The 27,040-nt window shown below is 39.8% G+C and overlaps 1 protein-coding gene across 1 annotated transcript in view; it reads left to right on the forward strand.

Annotated features, from left to right (window-relative positions):
- The first annotated feature begins 1,189 nt into the window (after positions 1-1,189).
- Positions 1,190-27,040, forward strand: part of LOC135484310 (glutaminyl-peptide cyclotransferase-like) — a 44,150-nt gene continuing 18,299 nt past the window's right edge. Inside the window, exons 1-2 of the mRNA XM_064765657.1 lie at positions 1,190-1,323; positions 6,877-7,023. Of these exons, the coding sequence (XP_064621727.1) occupies positions 1,240-1,323; positions 6,877-7,023 (231 nt within the window). The 5' untranslated portion in view covers positions 1,190-1,239. The remainder of the gene's footprint in view (positions 1,324-6,876; positions 7,024-27,040) is intronic.

The raw sequence follows: 27,040 nt of genomic DNA on the forward strand, positions 1-27,040 counted from the left end.
GCCTCGAAAATGAAGAGACTAGAAAGTGAAACTGAGGGCTACACCCAAAGAACATCTGATAATAGTGACACGGCTTTGCAGGAAGATGGAAACCGTGTGTCGACAGAATACTTGAAATCGTTGAAGGGGCGCGTAACGGATACTACCTGGACTGAAGAGATGGAACCAACAACAAACAGTAATACCACAACTACCCGTAAGAACTTGGAGGACGCATTTGCACCACCTGGATCGTTTAAAGTATTGGACATTGGGCCCGGCATTAGGCCTCCAACTATTCAAGTTACTGATCATTACAAAATACTCCACGATGTTGCGAATTCGGGAAAGATCCATCCAAACTCTCGTGGTGCCCAGGAAACATCTGAAGACGTGTTGATGACTCCTGGTGAAGCGGTGATGAAGCTTCACGGCAATCTCTAAATGGCAGTGTATCGTGTCAGTTGTACACATTGACGACATTATAAATGGAGGAACATTGGGAGTGCATTTGTAAATCTGAAGTACATTTTGATTACGCGTGCTGACATGTGGAGGGGTGGGGGAGGGGTGAAAAAAGATTGTTAATTGGAACATTTTTTTATTCTCCTTAACGTCGTTATCCAAAAAGTATGAAAAGATGTGACGTTCAGGTTATGATAATACAAGTTGGTTGATTTCGAACATTAATAAACTAAGCTTGTACAAAAGCAAGTTTCATTGGTTTTTTTGCACCATTAGGCTTCAACTTTATACTGTATTATACACCAGTATCGACTGACAATCTTTTTGCGTTCGTACACAGGTAGTGGCCCGTACTCTGGCGTCGTGGAGGGAGCTGAAATGTTTGGAAAAGAAAGCATTTTCAAAACGTAAACGTAAAACGTAAAAATGCGAAACCTTACTAATAAAATTGTAACCAGAAGGGAATTCCAGGGATTCCCAACGCTATTCATCATCATCGTCATCGGGGACTCACTTTCGACACCGCTACCTATCTTTTTCCTGCAACATGCTATTTCATTAAGTAGAACATGTTTATACAGTAATCATCGTTCTTAAAAGTATTGGAACAGTAAATATATTACGCACTATATAACGCAAGGGTAATCCTCGGATACCCCCTAGTCTAAATATAGACTATCACAGATAGAGCAATTTGATTGGATCGCATGTGAGAAATCTAGAAATCACTCCGCTGAGCTACGCGGAAGTCGTGGGTGCTCTTCGGTCGTACACAAATTTGAGCAGAAAGGGAAGATGTCTTGGATAAATACCTTCCTAATTTTCCCATCTCTGCTGACCCTGGTCTTCAGCGGTAAAGTTCACTGGAAGGACGAGCATGTAAGTCCACATAACTCATCAATTATCCGTATGTCTTGCTGAATTTCACTGATGATTCCGACGAAACTACATTGTCTTCTCTACCAACCATTCAATCCATTCCATGTACTATCTACTAAGTATTGTAGTAGGCATTTGTGTACTCCCAACACTGTGGCGACTGTCACTTGTCTACTTACTGCACACTACTAGTACTACTGCCCAGCATAAGTCGTGACAGTCATTTGTCCTCTTCTGTCACGTGTCCACCGACCATCCTTGTCCAAACTCTTTCTGACAGGTCATCATAGGCCTATGTGACGTCTGTCTCTCCGACAATGGAATGGTCAAGGGCTGCAAGAGGTCCCAGCCCTGGTTCAATCCCAATTGTATTGGCGTGCGATCGTGGGCATGTCTCTGATGTCTCTTTTAGTTTATAGGCCTTTTCGAAGAAGACGAATCGGCCCCAAAACAAATCAAATGCGCACACTCTGTCAGAACACTTCAAAGGCCTGAGCCAACTTCGGACAATGCCTAGAGACACAACGACTCTTTGTTCAAGGTGAAATGCATGACTGGTCAGCACCATAACAAACTTCATCAAATTTGTCTATTGATTGATTACATTGAGAGTGTGACTTAAGGAAAGTCGTGTGTCTGATTGGTAAGCTTCTGTTATGAAGGAATAGTTTGTCAAGCTACATGACCACCTATGACTGAGTCAAGTTTCTTCTCTCATGGAGTCATTTTAACAGACAAGTCTAACCTGATAAAATGATAACATATCATCGGAGCATTACTGGTCAAATACAGCGGCGCATTAAAGTTGTGTGCCAGACTGGTACAATGCCTTTGGTGTTGAATAGGAGATCTCAACATGTACTTGTACCTCATTTCACATTGCTTTTGTCAAGTGATGAATTGGAATGGTCATTGAATGGAAAGTCTACATTCAGATTGGTGATTTGCTATGCAGTTGTACATTTTTGTAAGTGAGCAGTATTTAATCTTCAACAGTGTGCACACTGATTCTATTTTTTTTAGTTTTAAAAAAAAATAAATTATGAAATATGAATTGCTTTATTGTACACACTTCAATAAAAGAAAAATGTTGAATTTCCGCTTTCTTCTAGATTTACATCAAGTTATGCCCCCAATTGTTTTTAAAGAGCTCATGTGGCACCACATACTGTAGTTCGTCTCAATTTCATTTCACCAGCTGAACTTCATCGGCAACAGTTTGCAATGTATGTCTAAACTAGAGAAAAGAACTGTTCCTGCTGGTTGCCAGACATTTCTGTCCATTCATTAAAAGTATTGTAACACTGTTACAGCCTATGTCTCTAATTAGTTCTACACTGTGACTGTTTTTCCTATTCTCTAGAGATTCTATTGCGTTGTGTATTTAATTGAATTAAAAATTTAACAAGCCATAATTTCATGAAGAACAACTGTGGAGTAAAAGACAATGGTAGATGTAGATCAATGTTGCTGAATGACTTTTCACAGTGCTGAAAACTGGTCTAAAACCCATTCCAATGCAAGCGCTGAATAATAACCTATATCTACAACTTTTCACTAATATTACGTGTACGTCCTTGCACCATGTGCGCATCAAATGAGTTTTATCGTAAGACAATACTCCACATTGTTACCATCAAAATTATATTAGGCACAACCAAATAGCGCTTCCCAAGTTGATCTAAATAGACAGTCTCGACTCCTTGTGTTACGTTCAGGGAACCTAAGACCCCAATTGTCAATTTACCCGAGCATTACATCCCCTTGTGAATCGTTATCTGAAGACTTAAGTTAACACTTTTGATTGTCCACATTGATGTGATTTGATATTCAGGCTTGTCACGAGAACGTCAGCCGAGTGGCTAGCTTGTAACTGTCTTCTAAGCTAGCACCTTCTATTAACTTTCATTTGCCTCAGCCAACATGGCCAACTCATAGCTTTCCTTCGCCAGCTCCTTGGATTAACTTTCATTTGCCTCTGACAGCCTACATGGCTATATAGCCCATAGCCGTCTTCAGCTACCACCATTGGTCAGCCTATCCATTTGCTTCTGCCAACACAAGCACTCATCAAACTCAAAATTGGTTTTGCATAATTTTCTATAAACATGATCCTCTTAAGGGAAGCCTGACTTCCCATCATCAACCCGTTAAGGACTCATTAGCTATCAACTGGACATCTGCCAAAGAGATTGATTGTGGCTGTGGTGTCTGTGAGTGTGAGGAAACACGCAGCTCATTCCATGTTTACTGCAGCTTCATGACTTGAATGAATTCAAAATCAAATGAACATGTTTCAGACCACATAGGACATGTACTTACAGCTGGGCTGGAAACAGTTGACAATTTTATGAAGTCATCATTGAACAAGGATCCTTGCAGGGATGCGCAGATGCATTTTTGTGCAAACCTATTTTTAAGATGATTCAGGTTACCCTTTTAAAATCTTGTTTCGTCGAATGAGTGGGTGTGAATTCACAGGTTAGTATAGCTTGTTCAGGCTATGTCGCCTTTCGGGGATCTTTGCCTGACTGATCAAGAGATGCTGTGAAATGACTGACCAAATGTCTGGCCTAACTTTGTTGCCAGGACGCCCTTTAGAATCTATTATTAGCTTGGTGATCATTGCGTCCACAGGCATTAATGGAGGATCCGATCGTTGTTGATTGATACGGAACGGCAAAATATCAATTGATTTGAATGCTTGGTAATTGATTGGGTATTTTCCCATGATTGGCTATCAGATGTATGATTATGGTGTATTTATATTTAATATCTTGTCAAGATATTACTGGGAGTCCATCAGTTGTTATACTTATGCCATGTAATGTATGCCGTGATCATTGCAAACCGTTACTCCTCTCTCTCAGGGATTGACAACAGATCATCGTCCAATAGTTTAGAAGTCTCACACTCACATGTCTCGCAACAAGAAATAACATATTTCATCAGTTATTTGGTCTATAGTGAGATGAATTTGGTTTCTCGCTTGGAGCTAGTTGCCTCATTGTGACAAAATAAATTTATTACTTCATCCCGCTGATCGCGTTGCGGACAGTCTTTTGTTGCAGTGCTATTACCAAGGAATACTTCATCAGTTGACATCTAACGGCATAAACGTCTCACCTTTGATATTTGGTTTGATATTTCGCATGAAAAAGGTCATGATGACATAACCCTAAGTCAGGCAAAGGCAATGAAAGGTGACGTAAAGAAGGCAAGTGATATTTTGAAAAATGCAATATTGTGGCTGGAAGACATCTTCGTACCTTTTGCATTAAAACTAGATGTAATTAAAGAGCATAAAGTACATAGATTTAAAAAATAATCTACCCATTAATCATCTTTATTCATGATCAAATAAAAATAATCTGGCTTTCATTCAGCATGTTCAACTGCAATTTTACTGCAGCCCTTATTCGATGATTCTGGATTATTCAGGTAATGAGCTTCTTTTATTACTGAAATGAGGTTGATTATCTTGGCTGGCAGCTTCCTATTAAATCGGTCTCAAAAATATCAACGCACAGAGAAAGAAAAGAAAAATTGCCAATAGACTGTCGACTGCATGATCTCTGAAACATTTTGCCAAGTGTTTCATTTGTGGTGGTCTACCTGAAACCATAACATTTGTATGTGTATACTTTGTGGGAACTACTGGAGCTGCTACTTTTTTGTGATGAAATTTTTACCTCACTTGTTTCATTACTGTCAGTTGTGCTAACACACTCAAACATTATGACATCTTTCATGAGTCATGTGTTTGCTGTTTCTGCAAATATTATCACAGGGCGGTAACTCATTTTGTCCACAAGGGTGGCTTCAGCTTCTACATAGAAAGGTCACTGCTTTTAACATTCGGGGATCAACATTTAGGGATTCGTGTTGCTGTCCTACTGGCCTGTATACTCATCCAGCGGTGGCGGACCCAGGAATTTGGGAAAGGGGATGCATGCAGCCCCACCCAGAGAGGAAAGGAGACCTGTGTGATCTCAAAAAAGGAGGGGGCAATTTGTGAGTCAAATATGCGTTTTCCATGCATCTGAAGGCTGTGATAAGAAAAAGTTCTTTGCTTCCTGAGGAGAGACACCCTGAGAAATCATTACTCTTCACTGGTGCACGGCCACTTTCTGCAGCTGCCAGAAATGCTAGTTGACAATGCTATTCAAAATTTTCGAAGGGTTTGAAAGTAAGATGAAAGTAAGAAGGAAATGGAGTGTTTGTTTTCTGCATGGTTGAAGCATTACCAGATCCATCAATTACCTCAGATGCGTAACTGCACTAATAGCCAAGTTTTCCGGCCTACGGGTCTCTAAATCTTCCTAAGGAAAAGGAATGAAATACAATGTAGTCTGATAAAATATGTAATCACAGTGGCATGCAGAAGGTCACGAATGTCGTCCTTAACCCTAAGTAATGGGTTCTTATCTTGTTCTTTGTTGATGCTTGCAGTGCCCTCCAGAACATGGTACGTGAATTTTTTTGTCGTAAAAGAATACCCAGGTTTTTGTTGGAATCACGGCACGGAAAAAATGGCTGTGGGTCAATATCATGATATTATTCGCAAAATCATTCATCCTGCAGGATGGAAGATGAAAAGATGAGTTAGATGTGTTTGGGTGTTCAACATCATGTACATCTCTACCGACTTCAGTCTCTCTGCCTGGGATCTGTGTTAATGCTCCATCATGCCTCCCCAACTCATGCACCAACCAGATAAACGCAGAGTAGAATTTGATAACTGCCGATCAAAGTCAAGTCAGTGTCAGTCGACTGATGAAATGGATTCTGTTGTAATTGGGTTTCCTCTTTGCTGACTGGTGATTGAGTTATTCTTTGATTACATTTGTTAGTTGGCTTGTGACTTGGAACGTGAATAGAGTTCATTGTTAGTTTCGGATCACATGTGGGTGAAAGCGTTCATTGTCCTACTGCATCCGAGAATCACCCGCTGTAATACTGCTCAATTTTAAAAAGTTAAAATCTTTTTTACATTACCTTTAGTAGGCCCTACCACTCTTGCACTTTTTCCCTCTAATCCTCCTTGAGGCAATGAGAAGGTATGATGAACCCAGCTACCGGAGTAGCTGTATAGGATATCATTATCACTGTTGATTGCAAAATCACTGAGATAGTAGCTTTAGAGACTATCTTTATTGTATCGTAAATTGCTTTCAGCTTATGTACAGATTCTGCTATTTCTATATATGTAGCCAGATTCATAGTGCAGGTATTCCTCCAGCACAAACCATTGACATTGTGCATGCACTTCTTTAAAACTTATTAAAGAATGAAATATCCAACAAAATTATTGCATCTGGCTTGATCCATTAGCATTTATACTTGGTTGGTATGAGCTGATAACCGGTAATGCACATTATTGTTAGAATATCATCGATTAGACATTATTTTGTTTTACTCTGTGCTTCTGAAAGTGGAAGCAAAAAGCTACTGAATGTACTGAGCTACACATCTACCATCCCCTAAAAATGCTTTTTTGTTCATATCTAGATCAGCATAGAGTAAACCAATGTATAATTCTTCTCATTTTAGGAATTTCATAAGTTCAAGGCTATAAGTTCTAAAGGCCGACTGAACACCTTGTCAGCCCTCTCAGGTCAAGATAAATTTAAAGCCGAGTTGAACCCTATGCTTATTGAGCGTGTGCCAGATACCCCAGGACACGATTCTGTAAAAAAGGTAAGACAACATTTTACTAAATTAGGAAAAAAACACCATGTCTCCTTCCTAGCTGAATTAGATGATGCAAATTGTACCATTCAAGATGGCGATGAGAATAGTTGGAAGAAGTCATATGTACAGTCACACTCAGCATCAGGGGTTTATTTAGCGACATCATGTTAGGGCTGTGACTTCACCCTAAAACCTCAAAGCATTTTCAGGAAACTTAAGTATAGACTCTTTATATAAAAAAGAGTTTTTATTGTCATTGTGTATGTTGTATGTATTGGCCAGCACATTCAGATGCATACTATTTGATGATGAGTCTTTCAAATTTTTTAGTAACCATACCGGTAGAGGCAGTGCATTGGTAGAAATTATGTGGAGTTTCGATTTGACAGGCAGGCCTATGAAATATTCAGTACTTGAATATTGTACTGGTTACTCGACTATTGGTGAAGACCTTATGAATATTCTATGGACCCTTCGCGTGAAAAAATTGATATTACTGGGTAGTCATCATTGTTTGCACCTACATCAACCTTCAGTCTGGAAAAGTCGAGTCACATTCTGAACACTGGTGTTGTTAGGTTGTTCAAGTTGGTAGTATGATGGGTAAGAAATCTATGTACTGTATGTAGGTGAAGTTATGAAAATAAAAAGCAGAAATAGTTTGGAAAAAGAATAAATAGAGCTGTTAAAGTTTTGGATTTTTTTGAAATATCAGTCTCTAAGGGTGTTTGCCTCGGCTGCATTTATTTTTTGCAAAATGTTACAAATTATATCTATCATTCCACTTTCACATCCAATTGACAAGTGACAGAACTTGTCACCTTTCTGACATTTGAATTGTCTTTAAGTAGCCAAATTGCATTACATGATTTATGACTTTCCAGCCCTTTAAACGAAACAATATGAGAAGATGAGAAATGGTGTTTTATTTCACCCTTAAATTGCCTCCATCACAGATGTCAATTGTTCGTATGGAAAGATGCATTGTGCAGCTGGTGACCAAGGAAGAAGATGACATAGGATAAGATAATGAAGACATATGACCCAAAAGAAATTTGCTCGTCCAACATAACAGGCCATCGAGGCTTTCAAATTGCGTTGGAAGGCAACTCTGGTTTTTAGCTCACCTCTTAGCAGAGGTGAGCTTATCCCATACCGTGGCGTCCGTCGTCCGTCGTCGTCGTCGTCGTCGTCGTCGTCGTCGTCGTCGTCGTCGTCGTCGTCGTCGTCGTCGTCGTCGTCGTCGTCGTCGTCGTCCGTCGTCCGTTAGCAGGGCACGTTTCGTAACTGTTAGAGCTATTGAGTTGAAACTTGGTACACATGTACCCTTATGTAATGACACCTTGGAGACCAAGTTTCGGTCCGATTCGTTTCATGGTTTGGCCACCAGGGGGCCAAACGTTTAAAGTGAAAATATGCAATATCTCCCTTAATAGTAGTCGGGAAATTTTGAAAAAAATATGGTAGGTACTTCTAGCAAAGGTGCATCATATATCCTCCGGGTTTTTGATTTGCCCTCCTTTTCAAGGTCACAGAGGTCAAATAGTGTAAATTGGCCGTTAGGATGTAACGATGGCACGTTTCTAAACTGCAATGACTATTGATCCCAAATTTGGTACACATTTACCCCTTAGTCGGGTAATCTCAGGGACCGAAGTTTGGTCCATTATGATTCACCACTTGACCACCAGGGGGCAAAATCCAAAAACCTTAAAAATTTGATTATTCCTTAACTTCTTGCCCGATTGCCACCAATTTGATATCATGGGTACATCTAACCGCCATACAATATATGTCACACAGGTTTTTAATTTGACCTTCTTGTCAAGGTCACAGAGGTCAAATGGCGTAAATTGGCCGTCAGGCCGTAACTATGGCACGTTTCTTAACTGCAATGACTATTGATCACAAATTAAGTACACATGTACCCCTTGGTCAGGTGGTCTCAGGTACCGAAGTTTGGTGCGATCTGATTTGCCGCTTGGCCTCCAGGGAGGGGGCCAAATCGTAAATTCTTCAAAATGCCATTATTCCTAGTATTACTTGCCTGATTGGCACCAATTTTATATCATAGGTACATCTAATTCTAACAACCATTCAATGTGTCACCCGGGTCTTCTTTGATTTGACCTACTTTTCAAGGTCACAGAGGTCGAATGTACTGTAAATTGGCTATTTTGGGGAAATTGTAATTGCTTGGACCTACATCAAACCTAACACTACATGACACAATACCATGCTCTTTATCCATCTTTCCTCCACATGAGGTGAGCACAATGGCCCTGGCCATTTCATTCTCCTTCAAAAAATGTTCTGTTTCTGGTAGAATATCATAAAATGCTGATTTCTGCTTGTTGGAAATGCTAGACTCTTGCTACCACCAGTGGAAATTACTGTTCGATTCAAGTGGCAAAAGTTTGAAATTATTTCTTTTTCAGGTAATTATCATAAAAGCTTTAAAACTGAATCTACCAGTTGTATCCTGGCTGAGGGAAACTGAGGGTTTAGAATTCGGCCACTGATTTGGTTAAAATTGCAATCACTTACTGTGGCTCCTTTGCAGCGACCAAAATAGCTCCTTTGCACACCGCTTAAGTGATGATAGTTGATGAATCTGGGTAGCTGATCCCCTAGGACCATCCTGAGCAGATGACCTGGTGTCACCTGCTGTATCATTATATCTATTGTTGATTGCCTTGGGCACCTGTTTGACCATCAAGTGCGAGATCCAATTGTTTTTATCCTTGTAGGGTCGATGGTTACTAATAACCTATATGATATTGGCTTGGTCCAGTGGCTGACCAACTGGCTTATCATGATTTAATGGCTGGAACTTCAGGAAACCTAATAAAGGAAGGAAAATATTGGTACAATTACATGGTGGAAATTATATGGTGGATCAGCTAGAAGGCATTGCCTTGGCAATGTGGAGATGACCCCTTCAGGTTTCACCCACAGCACCACAAAGCAATTGATGTGGTTGCTCTAGGCAGGTCCCGAGGATGAAATATCAGAACTTCTGCGGTAGACAAGAGGTGACTGCACTGCGCCTTATGTTTGATTTCCATGGGGTTTCATTGGAAATGTGGGTTACTCGATCTGTCCGTCAATATTGGATTCTATCAGGTTCCTCTAGGAAAATATTGCGCTGAACACTAGCAACTGCTTTAGAGGTAAGGGAGGAAGGCAATGTCCCAGAGGAAATCTGTGCTGTTTGCCACTTCATCCCAAATGTACCACATGTATATCTGATTCTGGCCTTGGAATCCAAATAGTTATCTCTTTACACTCCATGGTGGTAGATTGCCAATAGTGTCTCTATCACTCTTTGGTGGCGGATGTGCTATGTTGTTACAAGTTGTTCACTCCAGGGTGGCAGATATAATTTATTCAACCCTTCTTCTCCTGGGTCTAATGGTCTCCTGGGTCTAATGTACCCCTATAGTGTTCTCCTTCACAGTCACTGCATGACGATCCTCGATGGTGGTAGAAAAGGCTCTAATGTAACTACAATTCCAGCACATTTGGTGGCAAAGGAGGTTTAAGCATTGACCACTTTCTTATGGCTGGGCAGGCCAAAGTTGAGTATTGTTATTTCTCCACTCATGGCTGGCATCACTCCCTCTAGCTTTTAGCCTATCACTTCTTTTCCAGCATTCAGCCCTCTATTAACCTCTCTGAGCTACCATGTTGTTTTACTTTCCTGTTGCAGTTGGCTCTATGTTCACCTCTGCCAAGGACACTGTGTGATACGTTTCCCCGATAGTCTAAAAAAAGTTCTATGGTAAATTTCTAGTTGATGGAAGCATTGAAGAGTGACACCTTCTGTAATGATTTTCCGATAAACTCGTTTAAAATTTCTGACTGTCCTAGCTTATTGCCTCATTGAGATCTAATTGCATGTCTTCTTGACAAATCACCATCAAAAGCCATTAATTTTCCAATAAACTCCCTAAAACCATCCTTTTACTATGTCATTTAGTAATGCTTTTGGCATTAATTTCAGTTTAACAAGTTGTCAAGCGGAAAGTTTCGACAACACTGGAAGTTGATGGATATCGTAAACTTGGTCAATGAACTAATTGTTTTTTCTAGTTTGTTCTTTTTGAGATTTCCAATATCAGCAAAATGCTTTATATTCCACTTCATCTAATGAAAATGATTTATAACAGCTGGCAGGCTCGAGATTTAGGGCTTCAATTTAGGTGCATGGTTGATGGTAAAGAACTTCACTAAACAGATTAAGTTTACAACTCCTTAAACTCCTTGTCTCGCCTCTTCAAAATTTATCGCCAACTTGAACATAGCTTTCTTTTCACAAAATAAGTGTCACACAATTGCAGAAATCTCAGCAATCCTGCTAATGAAGTCTCTCTGATTAATTTGAGATACTATGCCTCCAAAATAAAGAAGTCACCAACAAGATGCTCTTAGAGATGAAGTGTTGCTCAGTTGATTGGGTGATGGTGGATCGGATTCCTTTGCTCAGATTGCATCTGCTGCTTGGTAATTAACTCGAAAGGTTTTATATCACAAATTGGTCCATTCTTTATCAGTGTTCCGTGTCTTATTGGCGATGAGATATGTTGCTGTGTGTGATGTTGTATTAAGGAGTGCAGAAGTTATGATGAAGAGAATGGCATAGTTTCATCGTTATAAGGCAGGAAAAGTCAGATTGTACAGCATTTTTCTGATGATTTCCTGGGCTGCTGAGGAAATTTAAAAATATAGCCTCTTCGGGAAAATAATAAGCCCATTCAGTTTCGCTTCTCATTTGAGAGAGCAGAGAATGAAGATGTTATCACCTTTTCATTACTTGTGCAACCAGGATCTACCTCCAACAACAAATTTGCCAAAAACAACCTAACTCGCCCGGAAAACGGATGAAGGTGACCGTTGTTGTAAATGTAAACTAACAACATCACAGCTGATATTTCTCTTTACTCTTGTTGCTGAATGCCTTGGTCATCTCTCACGACCTATACACCTAGTGTCAGCTGTAGTGTCAACCTCATTGCAATCCCACTATTGACTTTTCCTCATGCAACTAATCGCAAATCAGAAATTCACATCACACACCAATGACCCATAAAACTTAGCGCCAATATCTAGAAGGACAATTTATAGCTTTGTCTTAACAGTTGGAAGCCCTCGCTGGCCGCCTTAATAGACTCGAGGCAATTACGTTAAACACCCCAGTGGCTTTGGAACCAATCTTCAGTCGGTGGACGGGTATCTCAGCCAGAAAATTGACAGGTTCCGAATGTTTTTACACTCCTTCATGGCAGAGTGGAGTGATTTATTCATCAATGAATCTCCATACTTAAACAGGAATGAGCTTGTTTGCTGTGGACTGCTTCCTTACCCACGATCAGACTCGATGTGAAGATGGCTTAGGGAGGTTGGCCGCTCAATTATGGAGTTGCTTCTACCGAGGTTGGTGACAAGAGAAAAGGTTATTTGTCTCTGGATGATCAATGAAAATGGCTGTCTCCAATTTTTGAGGGGATAATTTGCCTGTTATTGGGTGGGTCATGATTAAAAGTGTGCTGTTACTGTCAGACAAAGGAAAGTGGCACAAAAACTACCCTTCACGACGGATTGAAAATGGTGCTGAAAGGTGCTGTTGCTGCCAATCAAAAGGAAAAGGCAAAAAATGGCACCTCATGCAATGGTGCTGAGAAAGGTGCTGTTACTGCCATACAAAGGAAAGTGGCACGAAAACTACCCAACACAATGGATTGAAAATGGTGCTGAAAGGTGCTGTTGATGCCACACAAAAGGAAATGGCACAAAAACTATCACCTCACACAATGGATTGACGTTGGTGCTGTTGCTGCTACACAAAGGGAAATGGCACAAAACTAGAACTACACACAATGGATTGACAGTGGTGATGTTGCTGCTGAACAAAGGAAAAAGGCACAATACCAGAACAACACACAATGGATTTTAAAAATATGTTAGTCGTCATTAAAGAGCCTTTGTAGAACGGATCGAGCCAGGTCACTGATCCTTAGTCTAATCAACATCCTGAGGTAGATTGCCATTATGGTAATACCAGAGCGGGATACGGAATGATGGAAAAAACAACGAGAACTGGTGAATTAGGTCTTTCAGTCCTCGCTGGTCTTGGGCGGAAACGATTTATTTTCAGAGATGAGTCAGGAAAGCCTGCGGCTACAGTTTGGAATAAGAATTGACAAATGCGCTCAAGCCATTAGAAAACAATTGAACAATTTGGTCAATACGGTAGCTGTACCAGCAGCCATAGGCATTTATTTTTAATAAATCTTTAATCTTTTTATTGAAACTCTTATCAATATCCATCATATGTTGTATAACAGCAGGTGGTGTCTTGCTGCTGGCTCATGAGGCCATTTAATGTTTAAATAATTTCAGTTGATGAAAGTTTGACAGTATATGTCGCAAAAGTCTTGAAAAGTGACTTTTTGCTTTTTATCGTCCCCATCCTGCTGATTATTTCTATTATTTTATATCATTGGCCATTGGGGGTCCGCCTAGAGCAACATGAGCCTTGAGATAACATCAGCCTGTCAGTGTTTGTTGCGGTAACCTATACCAGTCAGTATGATTGGCATATAAATGATGAATGACCATTCAGTTGACTTGTACTCTGAATGGATAGAGGGTATCATAACTTCCAAATTCTGTTATTGGATAGGTTTGATAAAACCTCAGTTATTAGCTGCGCTTACACCACGAAATATTGGTGGACCAATTGCACTTACACCACCACATTGCCGCGACAAATTGGTTCGGCAATCCATTGCCGATACAAATTGCCGAGCGAATTTGTCCCACCAAGCTTGATGGTCCAAATTCACCCGGCTTGTTAAAAGCTCGGCTTTGTCGTGGTGTACGCGCAAATGGATCGGCAATTAGCTAGTTAGATGGTTCGGCTCCAGGCGGCGCTTTCGAAATGGCGCTTTCTGCGCATGCAATTTATTGTTTGCGCGCCATCTGTAGCCGGATTTTATAACTAGCTGCAGCGCTGGTGTAAGCGCTTGGTGGATTTTCGATGGTGCGGCATTGGTTCCCGAACCAAGATTGGTGGTCCATTTTCAGGTGGTGTAAGTGCGGCTATTGTTGCCAGTGGTCAAAAGAGGGGTATCTCAGGCAGGGCAGCATGCCCCTTTCCTTTAAATGTCGGCCTCAAAGCTGTACCATTGGTGGTGAAAGTTTCCATTGATGTGAAATTAAAGCCATATCTATCATCTACTACATATATAAAAATAGTTTTGCCTGAATGATTTCATCTTGCTCTTCATGTTCACTGAGTACCAAGTCAGACATGAAATTGGGAGAGATTTCCCTGCAGAAAATGTGAAAGTCAATAGCTGGCTATATTGGCTAAATTTAATCCATCAAATGTGTCATCGTGTTTCTGACGAGAATTGGAAAATAGAATCTCATTCCAAAATTCAACAGTACAAGCTAAACCATATTTCTACAGCTTTATTGAGGAGGATTGATTATATTATTTTTTCACTTCGTTTTAGGTGAATGAGAGGGGTAGTGGGCATATCTCCTTGTGATGAATGCAAGAAATGTGAATTCTTCAGAATCCACTATTTCTCTTTTCAATAACTTCAATTTTATTATCTTAAAGATAGCTGTAGAACAGCGGTAATTTCAAGAAGATTGAGTGTACATAGCCTCAAGCGGTGGTTAGATCGAAGGGTGTGGCAGGGTCTCTTTAGTACTGATAAATGAAATATATGTCCAGGGAAGAAGCCTTCAGGCAAATGTTTAACCCAAGCTGCTTCATCCTATGGTTTCCAATAGCTCAAGCTTGATTCATAGAAGCGTTCTCCTGTATCGTGACTTTGGGCTATTCTGAGAATTCTTAAATATTTCAATAGCTTAGTATAGGAACAGCTCTGTGTACCCAAGTGTTCATTGTTCTGTAGGCAAATAGTTGGCTCCTAATTGCCGGAGGTTTGTTGTAATTCGGATCTTTGAAACTGTCTGTCTTGGATGATTATTGGGGTTGATGCTGTGTATTTCCTGGTTATTTTTAGGCTGTTCCTAGGGAGCAGAGTTACCGAGTTGACCTCAATAGGCAATGTCAAACATGTTTATAATATTTCCATTGGAAACTGAAACATTTACATTAAAGAAGCCTCATTTCTTCCCTTATTGAAAGTTTGACAGTCAGTCATGAGCTTCGTCTAGCCAATCACTGACTAACTAATTAACTAGTCATGAATCTGTCCAGTTAACCAATCAAGAAGCTTATTCACAATGCAACGGCTATTGGAATCAGGCTCATCAATGTCGACTTGTCAACTGGTCAATTGACCTGGGACCCCCCCCCCCCCGGCCCCGGTGACTTTTAAATCTCATTAACTGCATCTTTATAGGAGTGGTTTACTCTGGTCTCGCTAACTCACTCTCATGGTCACAGTCTGATAGTTGTTAGAACCACTTTGCCGGTTGTTGAACAGGAGAGAGCTCAAGTAATTCTGGCGTGTGTGCCATAAAAAGCAAATTCTATATTGCTGCTTTGTACTTTTGCGAACCAAGTTGCGAGTATTAATTGCTTTGGTCCATTTAATATTGAATGCCATTTTGTAAAACTTTACCAGAAGCATTTTAATGGATTTCTTTTAGAATTAGCTGTACTTATCCATTGGCAATCAATCAATTAGTACACCAATCAATGGTGATTAGATTAAATCAATTAATCATGTGATCAGCTAACCACCTATCAATCATTTTATTGATCAATTAATGCTGACAAGTAACTCAGTTTATCGATCTATCACTTAAAAGTGAGCCAAGGCATTGAAGATTTTGTTCGGTATATGAACTGTCAACATCTCAGTTTTGAGGAAAGATGTTGATATTATTGGTATGAGATTTTGCCAGAGATGTGGCATCCATAATACAATCCCTGGTTCTTTGAGAATTGTCACAATATTAGCGTAACATGTTGTTTTCCAATTTCTTGAGACAGGATATCTCAATGACATAGGAACACAGACACACAAGATTATGAATCATGCCATAAATTAAAAAGATCCATAACAAAATGATTTGAAGGGCAGTTACGGGCCACAGGGGAAGTTGTTTGATTTGGTTTTGAAGCTGCAGCTGCACATGGATCTGAGCAAATCAGAATTTGACAGTTCAATCCCAAGATATATGACAGAGTAAGAACAGTATCAGAGAAAACGGGTCTGATTAGATCAGGTCTAAAGGTCGGTGGTCTCATTGGTTTCAATCAGATCTGGATGGAATTGTCTGGACAGGGTTGATGGAATGTACCCATACTTCATACTTTTGTGTCTTCTGGACATGGCAATTTATGTGCTTTATCTTAGTTTTGCAGGGGTAACATCACTATGGTACCAAAGGGATAGCATATATAGTATACATTTCTAAAGGGATTATGCAGTAACGTCCTTCTATTTCTACTGTTAGCACAACATTTTTTACTCTTTGCTGGGTTGAATTCATGTATTCATGCAAGTCCTAAGATACCCAAGATCTGGGATATAAGGTTACTTAAAATTCCTCATATGTCACTAAGTTGATTTTTCTACCCTATTTATGCAAAAATACTGCAACGTGAAAAGACATTCAGATCGCCACCAAGGGATTTTTCATGCTTGTGTTGAATACAGAGAAGTATTGATTGTTACTTGAACTCTTCTTGAGTTGTGCTTTGGGGTTTAGTTGCAAGCAACTAATATTTCAATGGGGCACTACCAAATCCTTCGTGGAATGAAGTTTCAGTACAACAAGGTTGGAAAACTTTTCACTTTATAGACAGAGCAGAAATGTCTTACATGTTACCAAGCTATAAAATTCTGCAGGAAAGTCAATGAATTTTTTTAAACAAATTTTTGAATGAGTCTGGCATGCTTTTTTAACTTCAGATAATAGTTTCTGCCGCCTCATTCTTGTCAAGGTGATTCTCAAAAGGTGTGTGCAGTGATGTGATCCTGTAGAGGTATACTGTGCTTTCTGTAGCAGCCAAGTATCTTCAGGCAATCGCTGACCTTTTGAAATGATTTGATCGTAGGCGTTGATCTGAATTTCAAGGAAAAGCAACAATGTAACGCACAATACCAACTATGTTTATATCAAACTTCTTCCAAGAAATGAACAATGCAGCTACAAACCACAAATATACCAGCAAATTAGCAGATCTTGAGACACAATAGAAAATTGTGAAAAAAATCAAAACTTTGGAAACTTAGGAGGACTTGCAGGAATCCTGTTGGCTATTAAGCTATTATAAGCATGCCATAGAAGCCATCACCTGTTGGTAAAAAAACATTCAATGTGTTCTCTGTAACTTTATTGGATAGCAGCTATTGGACAAAATCTCATAGCTTCCCTGTTCATCATCACACCATTGTTGCATTAACATCATGTTACAACAGGTACTTATTGAAAAAATGAATTATCCTAAGTTTATGCTAGATAGTCTTGGAATAGCAAACTTTGGTTGGTATGGAAAGATACTCAATATGGTCCCAGGAGACATGTTGCATTACAGTCAGCAGTTCAGTATTCTAGAGGTGATAAAGTCATGATGCTTCCCAGGATCTTTGGCCAAGGATCAGATACATTTTTTTAACTATGTAAGCTGTCATTTGTTAAGATTGGAGAAATGTCCAGATCAGGGCTAGAACTAAAACACCAAAGCTGTGCTCAGTGTATTAATACATGGCAGGGCTTCTTGTGACAATCAGAGCTAATCTTGGGCAAATTTTCAGAATCTTTGTCTTCAGTGTGATTCTCACGTTACATGGCTTAAGAGGTCTAGTTGTTGAGGAAGTCTCCTCTTGGTTCCTATACTGCTTTGTTGGGACAAACAATTCCTTTGATGAGTTTTTTACAACATTCTTACAAAGTGCTAACATACATGTGACTCTACATAGCTTGCTAATGATATTGACTTGCAAGTGCCATGGCTATCCATCGGGGTGGATGAAAGAGATTACTAGTGTATGAAATGAAGGTTTTTCCTATATTGTGATTGTGTTGTTGACAATAGCTGGCAGGCAGCCAATGTTGCAAGTGCCTCACAATATCTCACTATATTTCAGGTGTCACAAGTGGGTACCTTTTTACACGGGTTTTGAAAGACAATGTCACATCTCTTACTTATTTTTTCGTCTTAGTGATGAGATAAAAGCCATTTTGAATTATAAAACATTCTTTTGTGCATGTACAAAAAACTGTATAAGCTTTGCCTCTTTATTTCTATAATTTCAAAAAGAAATTCTTAAAAACCCCAACAGTTTATCTAAAATGCTTGTGTCAGATCAAGACAGATTTACTGGATGTTTTAATATTCGCTTTAACTTGAAGTAAGGGGTTCTTTTGCCTGGCTTTGTGTATCTAGGTATAGTCTGAATCCCGGGGCTATATTTCAAAGTCTAAGAAACTTTACATGCTTTCACATGAGCTTCATTCATTTCTTCATCATTTCTTCATCATTGTTCCTGCCCTCACCAATTTGTACTCAAGAACAGGGGATTTTGCTTGGTGAGACAGTCATTTTCTATTGTAAAACCAACAATAGTAGCCTTAAAAGATAATGTTCTTGCTTTTGAAAAAATATTGTAAATTTGTGGCTCAGTAATGATCTTGGAGAGATGATTCAAAAGGAATATCGGTATCGTAGTCGACAACTTCATTTCATATGCGTTATTTTGAAAACTTTTTCTATTGGCGTGGACCCAAGTACCAATCGACATAGAGGAAAAACTCGACATTTGTTATTGGGATATGAAGAGTTTCTAATCAGTCTGTAAGCCACTTGAATTCTGGTGCAGCACTTGTATCTGCACTTCTCCAGACGTAAGAACTGAAATCTTATCCCTCTCTTTCATCAAGCAGGCAACCATGCAAATTTTGTAATTATTTGTGATGACTGGTATAGTATATTTCATCACTTAAGCAAAAGATTTGCCATGGTTGAAACTGATACCGATTCATATAAAAATGTGAAGTAGTTGAACTAGATTTTACCCTTGGCATCAAATATCTGCAGTGAGGATGGAAGAAATATTGAAGTGCTTCATTGGAGAAGGAAACACTGTGCAACAGTTATTACAAAATCTTAACCCTTCTGCTCCCCTTGATCCACAGAGCAGAACATAAAATGACAGCAAACGACAGCAAACAAAAAGTCAAGAAAAATCATTCCTCTGTTAGGAAGAAGCCATGCTCCAAAGCACCAGATGCAGTTGATCTTATAAAAGGTTATGTAACTAAAGAACAAGAATTCTGTGAGACAACCAATGCATGACAAATATAACTCTGACTTCTGTATGAACCTAATAGCACAAGTAGTGATGATGATGGAGTTATGAAAGGAAGAAAGGCTAAGTCTCAACATGCTCAAAAGGGATTTGTTAATGTTCTTAGAAGGTCTACAGGTTTCCTTCATGACTAATGCATAGCTGATGGCGATGCTTGATAAGAAGAGGGTTGTGGTGATAGAGACTTGTGTTGACACCCTTGTCCTTACCCTGGGGCCATTGATAAGGCTGATGAAATTTGATTGCTTGGTTCTCGTCAGCCATTGTCAAGAAATGGGATGGATTCTTCATCTTTCATCCTCAGTAAAACTATAAGTTTCGTGGTGAAAAACACAAATTCATTGAAACCAATTCATCAGCAAATCGTGGGTGTGGTGAAAACATGAAGCTTCTCCATCTGTAAAACTAATGGGTCATCAGATATAAGGATGATCTCTTGCTTAGACGGACTATTTATAAAAATAGCTTTCTGTGAAAATCATGTAGGCGACGCAATGGAATTGTAATGGTTTTCCTGTGCTCCAGTTGCAATGGTGCCGGATTGAGGATCTTGTGTTGGCATTTTCATGTCAGTTATTGATTCGAAGGGCCTTTCATATTTGGTTTCGAGTTTGACACTATCAAGAGCTTTTTTTCTTATTTCTCCCCTCTACCAGAAACCAAAACATTCCTACACTCGACATGTCTTTCTGGTAGATCTTAAGACTTAACTGTGATAAAATTCTTTACAAACTGGTATTTAATAACTGATATTTCAAATCTATAACTCTATTTCCAAGTAGCATTAGTTGGTCTTACAAAAACTCATGTCATAAAAGAGGGGATCCGATATGTTCTACATGTTCTATACTGAAGCTTGCCAGCCTTGCCAACAAAACGTAAGCTAGGCTGGCTTAAATGGTATTTCTTCAAATGAAGATGAATTAGATTTTGAGGAAATTTTAAGCTTGGAATTTACTTTGAAACGCATTGGAAATATTTGGACATTTTGGCCATAAATCATGATAGCTTGACCAATTAGCTTCAAATTTTTCGAAACGGGGACCATGATATCCTTTTCGAACCTGTAAGGACTCTTTCTTCCTCCTTAATGCCCACGTCAACAGAGTCAGTCTAAAAACTGATCAACTTCATCCCAACGATAAATTGACCACTCTATCTTGTATCTCCAATCACGGAAAAAAGCACTACCCTGGATACCTTTCTTGTGGAAGGAAATCTCTGAAGATCCCCAGGCTTCGATTGGCATATACATGGAGGACCTCCATGGCATATACAAGATAACTCCAAGACTGATGGCACATCTATCAGATATTTATGAGGTCGATCCCAATCAAATTGTCGACAAAGCATCCCCCACTATAGATATTGGCGTGAGAATTGGCATCCATTTCTTCATTGGAATCCCAACTGACTCCTTTCTCAGTCCAATAAATGAAAAATCAATGTTGTTAAAGTGGGCCACAAAAGGCAAGCCAACGACTCTGTTGGTTTTCTTAATCCTATGTGGAAGTGGTAGCTTGTGGGGTTTTCTGTTCTCAATGTAAGAAGTACGGGTTGGAATATGCAACTTTACATGTGGCCTTGATAATCTACAGGGTGACCCAGTTTGGGTGTCTGATGATGCCTAAAAAATGTATGGGGAACTTAGGTGTCTAGTTTGGTAATGTTGGGTTATTACCAACAACTGCCTTCCCTCGCAATGTGTCACCAAGAACAGATTCACAACAACTGCCCTTGCAATGTGTCACCAAGAATAGAATCACTAATCAAAATGACAGATGATTCATAGAAGTCAGATTCTGGGATTTTTCAGCAGAGACTTGTTTAAAATTTGCATGCGCTCTGGAACACCCTGTGTTTCTTCGTAGTAACTTTGTATGGTCATTCAGCCCCAAGTAATGTTTGTATGCCTTTTCTCTTTACAGGTGAGTTTGAAAGATATGATGCACCATCAACTTGGTGAGTAGATCATGCCATAGAAGAAAATGTCTTATCCATTTGAATCTGCCTCTTAACTTCGAGACCTAACACAATTATTTGGATAAAACTGTTCCCCACAGTGGTGAAGGCAATGGTAAGGATTCAAGTTACATGTAGGATTCAATTTTAATGGCTGCCGACCAAAAGTAAGCGCCAGCCAATTCTCCAGACGTTGCTGTGCTTTGGCAAGCCTGAAAGTTAAAAAGTTTTTGTATTAATCTTATTTTGCTTTGGAAACAAGAAGCCATTGGGCTGCTATAAATGATATAACATTTCTGATACATCCCGTCTGATGTATCACTTGTGGGTATATGAGTTACAATGAGAGTAACTTTTATGCAAAGGACATGAAGGGTTAACAGAAATAATCCTACCATTCCTGTATGTGGGAGTTTAGGTCTGATGCCAAAACCAGAAATTGTTCTGCCACAAATCCAATATCCGAAAAATAGTCAAGGATCAACGGCAGTTTAAAACTGATTGATCTTGACATCTGTGTTTAGTCCAAATTGAGTTTATATAATGAGAAATGATATCCAGACATGCTTGAATCGTCACACAAACTGGTCAATAGGGCCTTTCAGAAATGATGTCAATGGCTTGCCTGAACAAACTGGTAGAGGCTGTCAGATATGATGCTGATGGATGATTGAATAGCCACACAAGCCATGACTGACTGTTCAAAAATGCTGCCAAGGCCTGCATTAGAAGTATTGATTGAATAAATTTTGCTTTAAATTTTGTCATCATGCTGTTTACATAGACAATAGAGGCATAAAGACGATACATTGTACAGCGAGACGAAATACAATCAGAATGATTCCAACAGCTGAGTTCATTGATCCCTGAGGCTTATGTTACTTTCAGGATGCTAAGGAAGATGAAGTGACCGAAATTACATGTACTATATCTGCACTCCTCCTTGAGAGGCTCCAGTTTTCGATCATGATGTGGGACTAATTACCATTTGAGGACTGGATTGTCAGTAATACACTGCTAAATTCGCTTCAAGTGAGCTTGAACCCAAATCGCACATACCAGACAAGAGAAGAACATAGATGTCCATGATGAATAATGCATAATTTAGTTATCTCCGTAGATATGGGATTCGGAACAATTCCGCTCACAGGCTTTTGGTCTAAAAAGATCCATTCGGGAGCATTATTCTGTATCTGCTTTGTAAACAAATGCTGGTTAGATTGATGGCCTGTATTAAATTTGGCATGGTGCAGTGGTTAAGAAATACCCACCATCTTTGTTAAATCCCCTCCAAGGTTATACTTTGCAGGGCTTCAGCATAACATCTGCTTGACTAATAGGTTACTCTCCTACCTTAGTTACTTTGACTTTCCTTTCATATCAACAGAGCTCCTCACAAAGGTTTAGCTAGTTACTTTATAGGGTGCAGTTACTTTATAGGGTGAGGTCTGATTCCAGTACAGCAGGAGACCGTTTTACGAGTTTGCCGATTTCACAGACCTTTGGTCAGTCACTTTTGCCTAGCTGATAAATTTACTGCTAAATTAATTTGTAGTGAGTGGGAACTGGCCTTGAGTTTGCCCATTTGCAGTGATTGAAGAAAATGACCACAGTTCTGCAAATTAATTAACAGCATTTCATCTTCGAAGGACCATCATAAGTGATTTTGCGCCAACAACTACTGTTGGGAAATAGCTATAAGCTAGTATTCTTGATGATCTGTTTATCCTGTCATACACTCCATTATCCCCCTGAGGCTGACCAGATTGCTTCCTTAGATACGCTAGTATTAATCCAAGCAACACCCGTCATATCCATCACTGGGACAGGGGACCTTTTTCATGGTAATTATTATCTACTAACGATGGAGTGGTGGAGCGTATGTTTGCAGAAAATAATGGGGTTCTTGCTTCACATCTCTGCCAACAAGTTCCGTCATGGTGTTGCTGTTTATGGTCTGATGTTGGTGGTTGTGGTTGTGATATCTTGTTTCAGTAGTCAACCAGGCAACATTCTCCCCCTTGTAAAAAAATGGCAGGAGGAGGGACTGGGGCAGTCCGTTATTAGCCTTACCTGATTCCAACTGTTTAACCTGAATCCAACTAAAATAAGGGTGACTAGCCCGAATTCTGACAGCAAATACCCGCCAAATCTGCAGTACCAAAGAAGGCCATCTCTCCCTCTCCACTCACGACCGTGTGCACAATCAGATACGTCCTATAGACTCTACTCCTTTTGATCGAAGTTCAAAAGCTTTAGGAGTCAAAGCCCTTCAGCCAACTCTGTCAAAGCAACCAAGTTACTAGCATGCAAGAGCCAAGAACAAAACAGTATCTTAAAGGGAACTGGAACCGCCGAGCGATTTATTCAACTTTTCGACTTTCACCGCCCGAGAAAGTCAAACTTCCAACTTCCTATTCGAGTTCAGATTTGTAGCTCCGCCCCCAGTGCCCGAGCATGCGCAGTTCAATTTGTTATTATTGAGAATCATGTGAGAATCACGTCAGTCATGCGATCTTTCATTCATGAGTTTTCGTAGTAAATTCCATAGTAGTGACGTCACTCAATGATTGACAGCTAGGCGCCATGTTTCATTCATGCCTCGTTCTGATCACCCGATACGCGGGAAATGAAAACGAGGTCATACGAACTGGCTTGGCGGTTTCAGTTCCCTTTAAGCCTGCTTACAGGTTTATGTTCTGTGCTCACGCGCCATCAGAGAATAAACATAAACTAGCACGACACATCTTTGCTCAGATTGCATGATAATTTGCTGCTTTGCTTTGGTTATCAATATTACATGGAGCTTTATCTCATCAATTCTTTTCTTAGCTGTTATCTTTTCATGGACAAGAATGCTATTACGTTTAACCCTCTTCTGCTTGTCAATTGTTAGAAGGCAGTTTTAGAAGGATTCACATCCGACACTTTTCTTGGTCAGAGCCTGTTGCTTTGATCACTATGCCACTTGTGAAAATGTACTAATATCGTAATACATTATAGTCAGGCCACGGTCTGATAAATCACATATGTTGTACGTCATGCAATCCAAGCGAGCTGTATAATTGAGGTATTTGAGGTTGGTCCGCCAGAACGACTGACTTGTGGTGCGGCAAGATTTCGAAAGTCTCTGAGGGCGTCAATCGTACGATGCTAGGAAACCTCATTAATGACCCAAGAACTGCAGCTGTGCGTGCTAATGACTGGGCCGCCCACGGTGCTTGGGGAGTACGTATTGTAATTCAAATCAATGATTTACTTAGGCTAGGTCCGAACTCTGTGGCGTTGACATTTATAGGGTTGGGTTACAATGAGAGGAGGGGTTTTCATCGGGCAGTTTTCTGAATTTTGGTACTGTCATTCATTGATTTGACGGCTTCTAAAGTTCTAGATTCGTCATGATTTTAGGATCACTTGGTGTCACACACCTATCGTCAATCCCGATTGAACATGGTGAATGATATCGAATGACCTTGTGCATAGTATCTTTTGCAGCTTGCCCTTCGTCTTCCTTATGCTAGCTTGGTCTGAAAATTCAGGACCAGTCTTAGATCCATCAAACTAGAGCATGTTGCCTTATGCATTCATTTATCTATCAAGTGTCAAGATACATTCGTATCTCTTGCATCTTACATGTCTTATGACATTATTTGTCTGACATGTAGCATTAATTATCACTCTGGGGATCATGATATTCTTTTAGATGTATCGAAGACAAATTAGTTACATCAAGTATAAGAATGCAAGTTATGATGATCGAAAAAAATGGACTTGGGGCATGTCTGCTCTCTTTATCTATTTCAGTACAAGTTGGTATTAAGAAATAAGTTTTAAAATCCCTGCCTTCTGAGTACCCAATCTCGACTGGGTGGAGAGAAGTAAGTTGGGTTAAGAGCCTCACTCAAGGACACAAAGATGAAACATATGACCTTTCTGCACTCTTGCTATGCCACTGTTCCCCTTTTGTTTTCCTCATTTAGCAACCATGTCTTCAAATCAAGCCCTCTTTGATTTACCACAGAATTCCCTACTCTAATCACTCCGTGTGAAACACCAGATGGAATTTAATTACCGATGACAGTTTATCAATTGGTTCATGCCGTTGCAAACCTTATCTCGTGTTCAACACCCGAGCGATTGATCACTCGAACACTGTCAAAATTAGTGAAATTAAAGCATGCTTAGAATTCGTTCAAGTCTACAACTCGAGAATTACGTCAAAGTCATTAAAATGATAGTTTTACCCGTGGGATGTTGATTAGCCCATTTCGATGTTGTAATCACCTGGGACACTAGCGACAAAGTGGAATCGCCTCATCCAATTTAAATTTTGATTGGTAGTGAATCTCAAATGATTTGTGTTCGTTGACTTGGTTCATGAGAATCTACAGTTTTGTGCCATAATACCAGTTGAGTTCATCGGCCTTATGACACTTCAGCCAGGAAGCTGGCATGGTGTGTAGGTGTTTATCGAATTTACTTTACTTGGCCTTTTTTCACTGTCTGAAATGGCTAATATGACAGTGTCAACAATCTGCTGTTCCACAGGAGATCATCTCATTTTCAATCTTCAGGAGAGGAAATGATGTCGTTAGTGTGAGATGAGGCAACGTGATTGACTGGATTGGATGGCAGTTGACATCCAAACTAGCCTTATCATTTGCTAGGAGAAGCAATCATAGACAAGTCTGTCAAATCATCTGTTCGCAGTGCAATATGATGGTCTTGGTTGAAATATCAATCTTATCACTTATCTCTCTTGGGTCATTTTATCATTTGGCCTGTAGCCACAAGGAATCCAGTTACTGGAAGCCACCAGGAAAAGGACAAGACAACGATGGACTCTTGATGAAGGAGAGGCTGTACCTTCTGTTCCCCTTCTTGCCCATGGGCTACCCTGCGTCAAAATAGCTGAGGAGAATCCTGATACTTCTACTCTACACTACTCTAAAGCTGAACTAGGCTAAGCCAGGCAGCCTCCTCTCGAATCTAAGAGAGCTTCAGAATTAGGAAAGTGCCAAAATACATATCATCTGACAGTTGATTTATCTGGAGAAAATCAAACACCGTGCTCAAAATATACGGCTCGGAAATTGCATTCTCAATCATAGAGCTCTCCTTCATCGTATCTGGGATATTATTACCTCTGATGCGGAGCAATCCAATAAAATGCGCAAGACTCTTTGATGAGTTGTTGTTCAGAGTTCTTGAAAAGGCATCGATCAAGTTCAAAAGAAATCTGATATTATTGCTGTGGTTGAGTTGGGAAAAAATTGGTTCAGGTGGAATAGTTTGCTGGGATAACCACTTGACGGAAACTGAAAATTGCTGTGTTAAATCTCATAACTTGTTTGGAAATGAGCCGATCTATATGTAAATGTTAACCCGGGATGGTTCAAGATGATGAAATAATGAGTTCATAACATTGAGATTGGATTACTTGCATTCAAAATGATATTGGATTTAGACATTCCCTATTAAGTATATGTGTCAGAAAGAGCTAACGTACACATGCAGGTTTATACTGCACAGGTCTATCAGCAGACCATTGTGATGTTGTTGGCCTGTTATATAGGAAGAACTTCTGAGAATTTTGTTCAACTAATATTAACATTATTCGTCAAGGCTTAATGGAGTCGGCATCAGTCTCTCTGTACATGTCGATTCAACCGAGGGCCTTCCTTTCTGCGGCTGATATTCCTCCTGCAATATCGTAGCCTTTGTTTACATTCCTTAAGCTAATCACAGACAAG

The sequence above is a fragment of the Lineus longissimus genome, chromosome 3 (assembly GCF_910592395.1).
Source record: "Lineus longissimus chromosome 3, tnLinLong1.2, whole genome shotgun sequence".
Lineage (NCBI taxonomy): Eukaryota > Metazoa > Nemertea > Pilidiophora > Heteronemertea > Lineidae > Lineus > Lineus longissimus.